The sequence below is a fragment of the Pipistrellus hanaki genome, assembly GCF_964339955.1.
Source record: "Pipistrellus hanaki genome assembly, chromosome: 3".
Classification (NCBI taxonomy): domain Eukaryota; kingdom Metazoa; phylum Chordata; class Mammalia; order Chiroptera; family Vespertilionidae; genus Pipistrellus; species Pipistrellus hanaki.
In genome coordinates, this window is record NC_140505.1 from 120,326,675 (window position 1) to 120,339,877 (window position 13,203).

The 13,203-nt window shown below is 36.0% G+C and overlaps 1 protein-coding gene across 2 annotated transcripts in view; it reads right to left on the minus strand.

Moving 5' to 3' along the window:
* Positions 1 to 13,203, minus strand: part of ACSS3 (acyl-CoA synthetase short chain family member 3) — a 153,393-nt gene that overhangs the window by 54,405 nt on the left and 85,785 nt on the right. For both annotated transcript variants that reach the window (XM_084878860.1, XM_084878861.1), the window contains one exon: positions 6,827 to 6,978. In XM_084878860.1, the coding sequence (XP_084734986.1) occupies positions 6,827 to 6,978 (152 nt within the window). The remainder of the gene's footprint in view (positions 1 to 6,826; positions 6,979 to 13,203) is intronic.

A 13,203-nucleotide genomic window follows, 5' to 3' on the forward strand; every position in this document is an offset into this window, starting at 1 on the left:
AATTTAGGTTTCATCATGAAGGAAGCGAGAAGCTAATTAAAGGCAATTAACAATTTTAAACAGGAGAATGGCACAGGAAGATTTTTGCTTTAGGAAGCTCTAGAGGAGGCAGACATGGAATTATTCCGGTCTGAGCAAAGAGACTTATCTCTACAAGACAATTCTCGTTTCCTTTAAAATCCTTTTAGAATACACTGTATGTTACTGAAAGAAGAAAACCAACATATAAACAAAACAACAACAACAAAAAAACTCTCAAATACTTAATCCTAAATAAAAGTAAAATGTAAGAAAACATAATTGGGAGGCAAACACAGGTAATCATGACAAATTGTAAAAGCAGAAAAGACTGAATGAAAATGTAGTTCCATTGTTTTTGTGCTGCTTCAAGTTGTATCACACATACTTTTGAGACAGACAATTGATACATGATTTAAAATTTAGATTAAGTTAAAAATATCATATTATTTTTGTATATCACAGGAAATTTGAGCAATGAAAAGAATACACACATGTTATTGTATATATTAGGATTTTTATTGTAATTTTGCCATTTATGACTGCAGGAGGTTTCAAACATAGTTTTCCAATTGATCAAAGAACTATTCTTTGTATTTCATTTAAAATGTAATAAAAGGAAAGAAAATGTAACTATTTTCTAGAACATATTTTATCTTTTTTGCCTCCTTTTTCATCAATAATACAAGTGTAGCCTAGCCAGCGTGGCTCAGTAGCTGAGCATCGACCTATGAACCAGGAGGTCACTATTCAATTCCAATCAGGGCACATGCCCAGGTTTTGGGCTGGATCCCCAGTGGGGAGCATGTGGGAGGCAGCTGATCAATGATTCTCCCTCATCATTGATGTTCCTCTCTTTCCTCCTTTCCCTTCCTCTCTGAAATCAATAAAAATATATTTTAATAATACATGTGTAATAAATTTATTAGTCTGAAACTTTTTTAATATTTTGCTGTTTGAAAAAATAAACAATACTCACCTGGCTGGTGTTGTTCAGTGGTTGAGCATGGACTCATGAACCAGGAGGTCAGGGGCATGCCTGGGTTTCAGGCTCAGTCAATACTCAGAGGGGGATTGCAGGGGGCAGCTAATTGATGATATTACTCTCATCATTAATGTTTATATCTCTCTCTACTCTCCCTACCTCCCTCTGAAATCAATAAAAACATATTTTTTAAAAAGGATATTATGCATCTTGATCATTTGTAATAAAATATATAACATGATGGTTTGGCTGATGCCAATAATATAAATAAAGAAAAAAAGGAAGAGATTTATAGTTATTAATATAAAAGGCCACATTTTTACCATCTGTCAAACCACAGATTACTTCTAAGAGCTCTAGATGTCCCAGAGTTACATGTTTAGTTTCTATATAAAACTGAAGTCTAGAACCTCAAAAGTATTTATTAATAAAAATGATGCTAAACATTGTCAATTAAAAATGTTGGCACAAAATAGTTTTTGGCTGATGAAGAAACAATAACTTAATATGCCAGCATTTTTACAAGTTGTATCATAATTTTTGTTTAATTAATTTTGGCATTACATCCCTGCCAAGTAAATTACAATTAAATAATTAGATTATTATAATAATAAGCCATGCACTAGCAATGAATTCTTATCTGATGGAAAATTTTAGCATTACATATCTTAAAACTTAGTATTTATTGTTATGGTTGTCTACTACAATTCTATTATTTTTCTTTCCTTAGATTTGAATTACATTAATATTATGGTAGTAATCTTTATGCTGGCACTAAAGCAATACAGAAATATTTGATATTCAATAAAAAATGATAAAAGTGCCCTAACCAGTTTGGCTCAGTGGATAAAGTGTCAGCCTGCAGACTGAAGGTCCCAAGTTCATTTCCAGTCAAGGGCATGTACCTTGGTTGCAGGCACATTCCCAGTAGGAGGTGTGCAGGAGGCAGCTGATCGATGTTTCTCTCTCATCCATGTTTCTAACTCTCTATCCCTCTTCTTTCCTCTCTGTAAAAAAATCAATAAAATATATGTATTTTTTAAATGGTAAAAGTGACAGCTAGCTTAATTGCAAGTTAGAGAATCCTTCCATTTCCATTAAAATCAAGAAAAAATTTTGAAATCATTGGTGATTTAGAAAAATGTAAAATTAGTATAGACACTTCCTTTCCCTGGATACATTACAAACTATCATTCACCTGTGGTTATTTAAAACTTAAATCAATTAAAATTTTTAAAAACTGAAACTATCAATTTTTTAGCAGTACAGTAGTGAATGGGGCTAGTACCTACCTTATTATAGAGCTCAGTTTTACTAGGTAGTGCTACCCTTGATAATTATAATTATAGACTAACTAGAGGCCTGGTGCATGGATTCGTGCACCGGTGGGGTCCCTCAACCTGGCCTGCACACTCTCGAAATCTGGGACCTTTTGGGGGATGTCAGACTGACGGCTTCAGGGATCGGGCGGGCAGTCTGACTTTCCCCAAGGGATGTAGTAGTGCGTGAAGTAGCAGTAGCCTGGGAGGAGCCCAAGCCCATTGGAGAGCTGCACTACTCCTGCTCATCCTGGCCCTGCTGGGTCTGCAGCTACTCAGTAAGCCTGCTGTGGGAGCACACTGATCACCAAGAGGCAGCTCCTGCATTGAGCATCTGCCCCCTGGTGGTCAGTGCACGTCATAGCGACCAGTCTTTCAGTTGCTTAGGCTTCTAATAGATTAATTATCTGGATGATATTCTGATGGTAACACACACAAAAAACGAATCTACTTCCAAATTTATAATACTAAAAATGTAAGCAAAGAAGATAATATGCAATATGCAGAGTAGGAAAAAGAAGGGGTGGGCATTAATGGAAAGGAGACCTATATGCCTTCCCCCAACTTTATGTAAAATTCTAGATTAAATAAAGTTGAAAATTAAGCGAAAAGGAAAGAGAAAAATGTTAGTGTTATCAAATTAATTTTAGTCAAAATGGATAGGAAGCGGCACTAAAATGAATAAAGAGCTAAAAGATAAATTCTAGTGAAGAATTCCCAGGTAATAAAGTAGGGACAAAAAAAACTAAAATGAATGTCTCATTCAAGGTCCATAAACTACCAAACCAGTAAAAATTACTCTTTTCTTATGCCAAAAAAGTTAAATAAAAATAGATTATTTCAGTGATGCCTCATCAACTCCTAGTTCACATGGCAAACATCATTACTTTTAGCCATCAGTGTTCCTGTGATTACCCCCCTCATTCCTTTATTCTATTTCCTCAGCAGAAGAAAATTACTTTTTCAAGAAAAAACTCAAAGTACTTTAAAAAAAAAAAAAAACTCTCCACCATTTGGTTACCATTATTTACCACATTAATTTTGGCTTCTGTTTAAACCCCAATATCCCATCATAATTATTATGCCAAATATATAAATTCAACAAAATATTTTATTGGTTTTAGCAGTTACTTATTTTTTAAACTCATACCATTCCCCCATGTGTATTTTTCCTTTTATGGTAGTCTTTGGATTTTAAGTTCTTTTAGCTTTGTCCATATGAACATTTGTCTATTTTGCCCTCAGTCTTTAATTTTAAAAAAAATTAGTTTGACAATTCTCCCTCAGCATTTTGAAGATCTTTCACAATTGTCACTTGAAATCTATTAGCATCAGTTTGATTTTCCTTTTTGGTGTTCTGTTGATTCTCTCTGTAGGTTATAGACTTTATCTATAGCCTCAACTTATGTTTTACAACCTCCAAATGGCATGTCCAATGAGAATTTACTTATATCTGATCTGCTTAGTACTTGGATGGCACTTCCACCTGAGATCCATCTGAATACAACCAGCCTTACCACTTTCTAATCCAGTCATTTCCAGTCTATAGAATTTTTTTTGTTTTGTTTTTTAGCCATCTCTGATGCTAGGTTTTTTTCTCTTTTGAATTAGCTCTCATTGCTAAGTAATTGGAAAAGAAAGACTGTATGAAGTATGAGGTACTGTGATATCTTGAATGGAAATCCCAGCACTGAATACAGGAGTGGGCAAAGTAGGTTTACAGTTGTTCATATGGAAAAACACATTCAGGTTATGATTATTACAATAGCTTTATTAACTCAAAGGAATGTCACAATGGCTAAGTACACTTATGTATAATCTCATAAATACTCCAATTGCAGGCCTTCATTATTTACACATTCTTATAGACTACTTGCTATAATCAAACACAATTGTAAACCTACTTTTGCCCACTCCTGTATTTACTAACTTGATTAAGATTGAACTAGAAAACCATAGGAAAATAAACTACTATGATGTGATATAAAAGGCAAACGAATTAGAAAGCAGAAGATAATAATAGCTAAGACTTATTCTATGTTAAGAACTGTTACCAAGTGCTTTTCATGACTTAGATACCTTTTATTTTCATTATATTCTATTTATTACTCTTTACAAGGAATAAAGGTGGGGGAGGGAGGCTAGGTCTCACACAGCCAGGAATGGTAGATTGAACCAGCTAGTCTAACTCCAGAGTCAGAATCTTAACTACCATACTGTACTGCCTGGTTGCAGCTTTGCCCCATAGTAGTTGAGAAATCCAAGGGATGCTATTTCTCCTCTCTATGACAACGTTTTCTCAACTGTAAAATGAAATGGTTACATTAGACCACTTCTAATCTACGTATTTTTCCAAACTCTAGTACACTATGATAAAACGAATATATAGTTCTGGTTACATAAGTACAAAAGGTCTTGAGCATAAGTATAAAAGTATGAAAAGAGTTAAATTTTGGTATTTATTCTGTCTCTAAACTAAATTTAACCTTTTTTGGACCTCAGCTTCCTTGTTTTTAAATGAGATAGTTGGATTTCTGAAATCCCTTCTGTTTCTAACATTCTCTTAGTCCACAAATGAGAATCCATTAAAGTAGTTCAGTGAAGGTATTATATCTGAATAGATTAAAAATATATGAAAAGTAAAAGTTGCTTTTGTCCCACAGGTGATAAAAATCTTTAGGATTTATTAAGTTTCTTACTTTACCTCTCATGAAAAAAGAGTTTGTGGTATTTAGTTAGGAATGTGGGGCCTAGTCAAACTGCTTGAATTATTTTCTTTCTAAATATAATAGTTACTTAAACACTCTGGGACCAATGTTACTCATTTGTATGATGAAGATAACCACAATTCCTTTTTATTATGACAGAGCAAGATAAAAGTAAACTGCTTATGCCTAGCACATAGGAGATTTTGAGTATTTGGACTTATTAGTGGTAGTAACTTGAATAACTGAGGGTGTTTGCAGAGTCTTCATTCCTAAATACCTATTAGAAACGTGCACATCGTCATAAGTAATTTAGGTGCCTAAAGACGAAGGAGGAGGAACTTACTGCAATTTCTCTTACGCTAAAATCTGACTCCATATCTTTATGTATCCTTTGGAAAACGATTATTTAATAGCCAATTGGGACTGTTTGATGCTTTAAACATTTAGCGATTAGAAACAGTTCCTGCCTTCACAGAAAAGATGGCATCTAAAGCCACATACAAACAGAAAAAGAAGACGATGCAGCAAATGAACAACCTTAGTTTGCTGGTCACACAACTGAATGCCCTGCAATCAGAATGCCTTTGTCAGTAAAGAGACACTGCAAGAAACCACAGTCACTGCTTCTTCAAAAGCCCTGGAATTGTCTTAAGATGTGAAGATTATACACAGCCTCAAATGCATTTACAAAGTTTATATTTCTATTCTTTTGACTAAAATGAGGGAAACCTAATTGAAATGTTACAATTGAGTGAATAAACAGAGGGTTAGTATAAATATTATAATAGAGGATTCATTTTATGAACACCTTTTAATTTAATAAGAAAGTACTCTTTGGATGATAAGTAAATTTGATGTAAACACAGATCTACTTTTTCATAAAATAAAAAAGGAAAAGGGAACAAATGAAACCACTGACCCTGCACAAACTGATTGCTTACATCTGCAATGGGTGTGTGTTATGTATTTTTAATTCCTTCTTTGGGCCATACCAACACAAAATTAATAACATTTGGTTTTTAACTTAAAAAATTCAAACCAACTTCATGCAAACGTAGTTTCTGACTTGAGTAAACAATAAAATCTCTTCCTTTAGTTTATGATAGCAGTGACCTATTTCAAAGAAGTTCAATGAGAATCAATGCTGGAAACTGCCTTAAAGACACAAATTGCTATGATTATCTTTAGATACACATATCATTAAGCTAAAGAAGATGTCAATAAGCCAGCACAAAAGTATCTAAACTATTCACAGCATATTATTATAAAATAATAAAAATAAGTTCCTTCACTCTTTCAACAAACGTAATTTGAGCTATAAAATTCATATTTTATCTGTATATGTAAAATAAAACAATATTTTTCTTCTATTAAAACCATTATTTCATTTTCAAAAGACAGGTATATACAGAGTTAGAGATAGATATAGATTATATAAGTATATATCTATATAAAATGCATGTATGTATGCATTTTATTTTATTTTTTGTATGTATGCATTTTAATTTATAGTCAGCGTTTTACTTTAAGAAAAATATAAGCAGAGTAGTTTTAAAAATATTTTGGTAATATTTGCACTGAAATAAGCATGATGTGGTATTTAAAAATATCCATGGTGTAATTAAAATAATCCCAAGTGTTTCAAAGATATGTTTAGAACAATCATTCTTAATATCAATCAGAATGTTTTTGGCCCTCTCCACAGAAGATATTGCAATGCCAGAAAAAAATCAAATGCTCAGTCATTCATCCAGATTGCAGTTTTTGATGTAATTTGCCTTCCGCATCCCATTCACCTTGTTAGTGAGTACTGCTTCCCCAGGGCGGCCCCCGGGTCCTGCTGGCGGATTGCTCTGATTGCCGTGGGCGCTGTGAACAAGGCAGCCACGCCGTGCTCCGCCAGCACGCGGAAATAGGCGCCAGCATCCGGCGTCCCCACAGGCTTCCCCTGCAACGAGATCCATTTGAAATGTCACTGGGTGCAATGCCTCATATTTCATTGGCGGGTCAATACTTATACATTTAGCACAGAAATGTTAATAAACTGGGACTCTCAACGAATCTTACTTTTAAAATATTCCCACGTTCTATCATAAATAAAGCAAACCAAATGCCCAGGCCTCAGAGAGGTCGTTTGTCCCATTACAACAACCTAACAGCTTTTCAAACTCCGATTTTTCTTTTTTTTTTTCTTGAGTGTGTAATTCAAACTAATAGTATCCAACAGTCTTCTATTTTATAAGAAATTAAATCTATGATTTTGTATGGTAGGCTGAAGGAGAAATTTGGGTATAAGCAATTGCTAACTTATCTTTTTTCTTCATGATCAGTATTATAAGTGACAATAATAAATCTTAAAATATCTGAGAAGAGATAAAAATCTGAATCACAGTGATTTCTGAGCAATGATCTTTTCAATTAAATGTCTTCAAGGATAGCAAATTCTATGAATTTTTTAAAAATCCAATAAGACATCCCAAAATGCATGTTTTCTACAGCCTCAACATGACATTATACATGTCCAGTCAAAATTCATGCATAAAAATCTAACAATTATGACAAATGATGCAATTAAAAAGAACACAAAGCATTTTTAACTGATGTTTCTGCAATGTGGAGAATGAGTATGTCATTTAAACCAATAAATAATTCTACAAAAAGTTGAAATGGCCCACAAAAATCTATCTTGGCTCTGCCATACCCTTTATTCTTCAATCCATTCTCATCTGTGCTGCTTCTTCTGTGTTTCTATATCCACGTGCCTGGCATGTTAATATATGTTATATGTGTACAATTTCTTAAACTTTGACTACATATCCCATCTGAACACTCCAAGGATCTTTTGGGGAAACACTGAACTAAGGTAAAAGGAGGGAATAGTTTGCTGGCAGTAAACTAAGAGATCTCCTCACAGAGAATAATAAGTGAAAGATGATAATATAAGGCAGACCATAACTGTTCAATAATATAGATTTACTATTCACTTCTAATTGATAGGACATGACCTCGACTTTACTTTTTTTTTTTTTATAGTTGTTTTTATTATTCTTTAATGAAAATTATACTAATTAAAAAAGTTCTTTAGGACTTCCTTATGTTCTATTGTTTTTTTTCTTGCTCCTTTTTTTTTTAAAATATAGTTTAATTGATTTTAGAGAAGAAGGGAAAGGGAGACAAAGATAGAAGTATCAGTGATGAGAGAGAAGCATTGATCGGCTGCCCCCTGCATGGCCCTACTGAGGATCGAGTTCACAACCTGGGCACGTGCCCTGATTGGGAATCAAACCATGACCTCCTAGTTCTTAGGTCGACGCTCAACCACTCAATCATACCAGCTGGGCTCTCTTGCTCTTTAAATACGAAAGAAAGTATTATTGCAACTAGAAATTTATTTTTTATTATCTCAGCTATCCCAAAAGACTTGATTGCATTTTATTTCATCACCACTCCATGTAGATTAACATTGACACAGTATACAACCTGGCAACTCATGTACATAATTTGACTAACACATTTTGAAGCCTTAATCACAGTGGTCTAAAAATGAGCAACTTTATCCTTTCTAACCAAACAAGATAAACATTTGACTTTTACTTCTTTTATCTATCTTAGGCACTGATCAGTTCCTTGTGCAGTAGATTGTGACTTTGGGAAACTTGATCTTAACCGCATAAGGAATGATTTGTCAGATGACCTTAGGCAATTGACTTGACATTTTCTTGCCTGCTAAATCAGAATAAATCACTGATCTAATATTTCCTCAATAAGCTAAAAGCACTGAGATAATATTTTAAAGTAGTTTGACTTCCACTTAAGTAAGATATTTTACATCCAATTGAAGTTCATGCGACAATAATATACTTACTAAAAGATGATATGAACATCATAATGAAAATGCTATCCCATAATGACTATCTACATAGAGGGCACAATTTGATGTAGTTTACAATGCCTTTAATTAATTATGTCTAAAGATAACAATAATAATTAAAGTATTAGAAATATTAGTTAGAAACATTGCCATTCTTTTATAAATAATATAAAATTATAATGATTGTTGCATTTCTGACACTGTCAAATTTTCATTAGTATTATATTTACCAAGTCTAAAAATCAGATAACATACCATTATTATTAGGACACTGAAAGAGTGATACATAAAAGTTTACAATGTTTTTTGTTGACCTCAATTTGTTCAGTTACTTTGCATTTTATTGTCCATTCCCAGATCATTCAAGGCTATTAATATGATGCTTCCTTGTTTTAGAATTGCTTTACTATTTATATATTTTAACATTTTATTTTCTTATGGATTTCCATTTTATCTCAAATCTTAAGTAAAACATATGAGAAACCAAGATGGTGGCATAGGTAAACACCTAACTGCAACCTCACAACAATTTAAAAAAAAAAAAAAACAACTAAAATACAAAATGGACATTATCCAGAACTACAAGAAAGTTGATTGACTGGAAATTCTACAACTAGAAAGAAAGAGAAAACCAGAAGGAAAACCAGAGGAGCTGTAAAAGCCTAAGGTACGGAGACACGCTGCGCGCATTGGGAGAGGGCAGAGCTGAAGAGGAGAGGGCGGCTAAGTGCCTGGCTGGCGTTCCCCAGTGGGAAGGAGATAAAAGCTCCGGACTGTGCTGAACCCCAATTCTGAGAGCAATGAACACCAGTTCTGGGCGAGACCCTGGGGACCCAGGCTCATACGGAGGGAGTCTGGGCTGTAAGGCAGAAACTCAGGGGAGTGGCGAAAGGCAGAGCCCCCGGAGGCGCGCACATTATGCACAGAGGACGACGGACTGTTGACTCTGCTGCTAGATTGCCCTAGCAGGAAGGAGATAAAAGCTCCAGACTGTGCTTAGCCTCAGCTCCGACTGCACTGAACCCCAGTTCTAGGCCAGACCCTGGGGACCCAGGCTCATACGGAGGGAGTCTGGGCTGTAAGGCAGAAACTCAGGGGAGCGGCGAAAGGAAGTCCCAGAGGAGAGCACATTGTGCACAGAGACTGTGCAGCTGGATTGCCCTAGCAGGAAGGAGACAAAAGCTCCAGGCTGCTCTGAACCTCACTTCCAACTCCACTTTCAACTGCACTGAACCCCAGTTCCAGGGCTCATTGGGGGGAGAGCCTAGACTGTTTGGTAGCAGGCAAAACTTGAGGGTACCTTTCTCTCAGAGGTGCTTGCAGCAAGTACCAAAGGACCCTGAGGAACACTGAGATGCAGGAACCTCATAGTGCAGGGCTGATGGAAGCCAAGGCTGTAGGCTGCACCCTGAAACTCAGCCCCATCCAAGCTGAGCAGAAGCTATTGCAATTTTCCAAGTCTAGTAGGATAAAGTTTTCTCCTGGCATAGACACAGCTGATCCTCACAGCCAATTGGCCTGGAGGTTAGTTCCTCCCAGTGATACCAACAACAATCAAGACTTAACTACAAGGCTGTACACACAGTCCACAAAAGGGGGCACCAAGCGTGTCCACCTCAGGTAACTGGGAGACTGACCCTCTGAACCACACAGAACACCTTAGCACACAAAGCCACCCTACCAACTCAGGGAAGCAGTGAAATGCCGAGAAAAGGAAACAGATCACAAATGAAAGAAATAGAGGACAAAAAGCGACTGGATATAGAGTTCAAAACCACGCTTATAAAGTTTTTCAAGAATTTCCTAGAAAAGGCCAATAAAATAAATGAGATCTATGAGGATATGAAAAGGGATCAACTAGAAATAAAAAGGGATCAACTAGAAATAAAGAATACATAGTCTTAAATAAAAAATATTATACAGAGTCCTAAAAACAGAATGGAAGATTGCAAGAATCAAGTCAAAGAATTGGAACATAAAGGGCCAGAAGACACTCCTCCGCAGAAGCAAGATGACAAGAGAATCTAGAAAGTTGAAGATAATGTAAGAAACCTCTGGGACAACTTCAAGCAAACCAACATCAGAATTATGGGGATCCCAGAAGAAAAGAGAGAGCGAGATACTGAAAACATACTGGAAACTTCCCCCACCTGGTGAAAGAATTAGACTTACAAGTCCAGGAAGCACACAGAACCCCAAACAAAAGGAATCCAAAGAGGACCACACCAAGACACATCATAATTAAAATTCCAAGAGCAAAAGACAAAGAGAGAATCTTAAAAGCAGCAAGAGAAAAGCAGGTAGTTACCTATAAAGGATCACCCATACGATTGTCAGCTGATTTCTCAACAGAAACCATGCAGGCCAGACGGGAATGGCAAGAAATATTCAAGGTGATGAATGGCAAGAACCTACAGCCAAAAATACTCTACCCAGCAAAGCTATCACTCAGAATCGAAGGCCAGATAAAGATCTTCACTAATAAAAAAAAAAAAGCTAAAGGAGTTCATCACCGCCAAACCAGAATTATATGAATTGCTGAAAGGGGTTCTCTATGAAGAGGAAGAAAATAAAGATAAAAATTATGAACAACAAATATGTAACTATCAACAAGTGAATCTAAAAACCAAGAGAATTAAAAAAAATCTGATGAACAATATAAACTGGTGAATATAATAGAATCAGAGGTATGGAAGGGGAGTGGACTGAGGATTCTCAGGGAAAAGGGGAGTGGGGGGTGTGTGGGAAGAGACTAAACATAAACTGTGCACCTAGGGATGAGGACAATGGGGGGTGGGAAAAGGGCAGAGGGTGGGGTGGGAACCTGGTGGAGGGGAGCAATTGAGGGGGAGAAAATGAGGAACATTTGTAATAATCTGAACAATAAAGATTTATTTTTTAAAAAAACATATTATGCTATAGTAAAATACTTATTGTTCCCAAAAACAACTGTAAATTAATACAAACATTAGGTTCTGAATGATGTGAACACTTTAGGTAATACTATGCAATACTGAGCAAGATCTTGCATCAGAAAACATCCTATATAATAAAGAGGTTATGTGTAAATTGACCCTTACACTGTCGAATGTGGTCAAAGATGGCTGCCACAAGATGACTGGCAAGGGAGGACAGTTGTGGTGACCAGGCCTGCTGGGGAGGGCAGTTAGGGGTGACTGGGCCTACAGGGGATGGCATTTGGGAACGATCAAGACTGCAAGAGAGGGCAGTCGAGGGCAGTAGGGCCAGTAAGGGAGCAGTTAGGAGTCAATCAGGCTGACAGGGAAATGGTTATGGGGTGATCAGGCAAGTGGTTGAGAGCCAGCCATCCTGGATTATGAGAGGGATGTCCTAGATTGGAAAGGGTGCAGGCTCGGCTGAGGGACCCCCCACCACAGTGCACAAATTTCATGCACCAGGCCTCTAGTCATCCACATAAAAACAAGTCATACTAAATTAGGTAGTGCTAATATATTTATTCACTTAATGAACATTTATTGAGCACCTACTATGGGCTAGACACTGCTCTAAATGCTAGAAATAATTTTATGAACAAACTAGGTACAGTTCTGCTCTAATATGATTTATATTCTGGTAATTATGAGTGTTTGTGTGACATAATATTATTAAAAATTACACAGCAGATGGTACAAACTATTTGTGTCTAATAAATGGAAAGAATAAAGTAATAAATATAGGACCCATATGTTCTTAACAACTATCACTACGAGAGCTTTAGAAAAATGAAGCAAAGCCTGTAAGCCACTTTCATTATGAGCTCTAAATAAAAGTGACTCAGGAACTTAATGATTTTATTGAATACTATTCTCTCCTGCCCTTCTGCACGTACACATGAGTGCGCTAGCACGCACGCACGCACACACACGCACACACACATATGCACAAATAGGCAATATCATCCCGTAACCAGTAACACACTAATTATGCTGAACTACTGGAAAGGAAAAATGACGCTAATTTCAGAACTTGTATTCAGTAAGAGGCAGGAGCCTAACTACTATTCAAATTTAAAATGAGAAAATTCTAAGACTGTAGGAATTTTTAACAAACAACATACACACCAAAAGCAGCAATATGCCTAAAAGGTGAAAGTAATTTAAAAATTCTTCAAAACTCAAATCTATGTCCTTGCCATTTGCTTTTATTTCCTTCCCCTAACCTAAAGTCTACCCTGTTAGTTGCTGCCCAGAAAACAAAGGCAAAAAGCAATCCCTACAGTGGCAGAGCAGAGGTTATAAGCTTCCAGCTGTTATAAATCATGAAATTTTTACATAAGAGGTT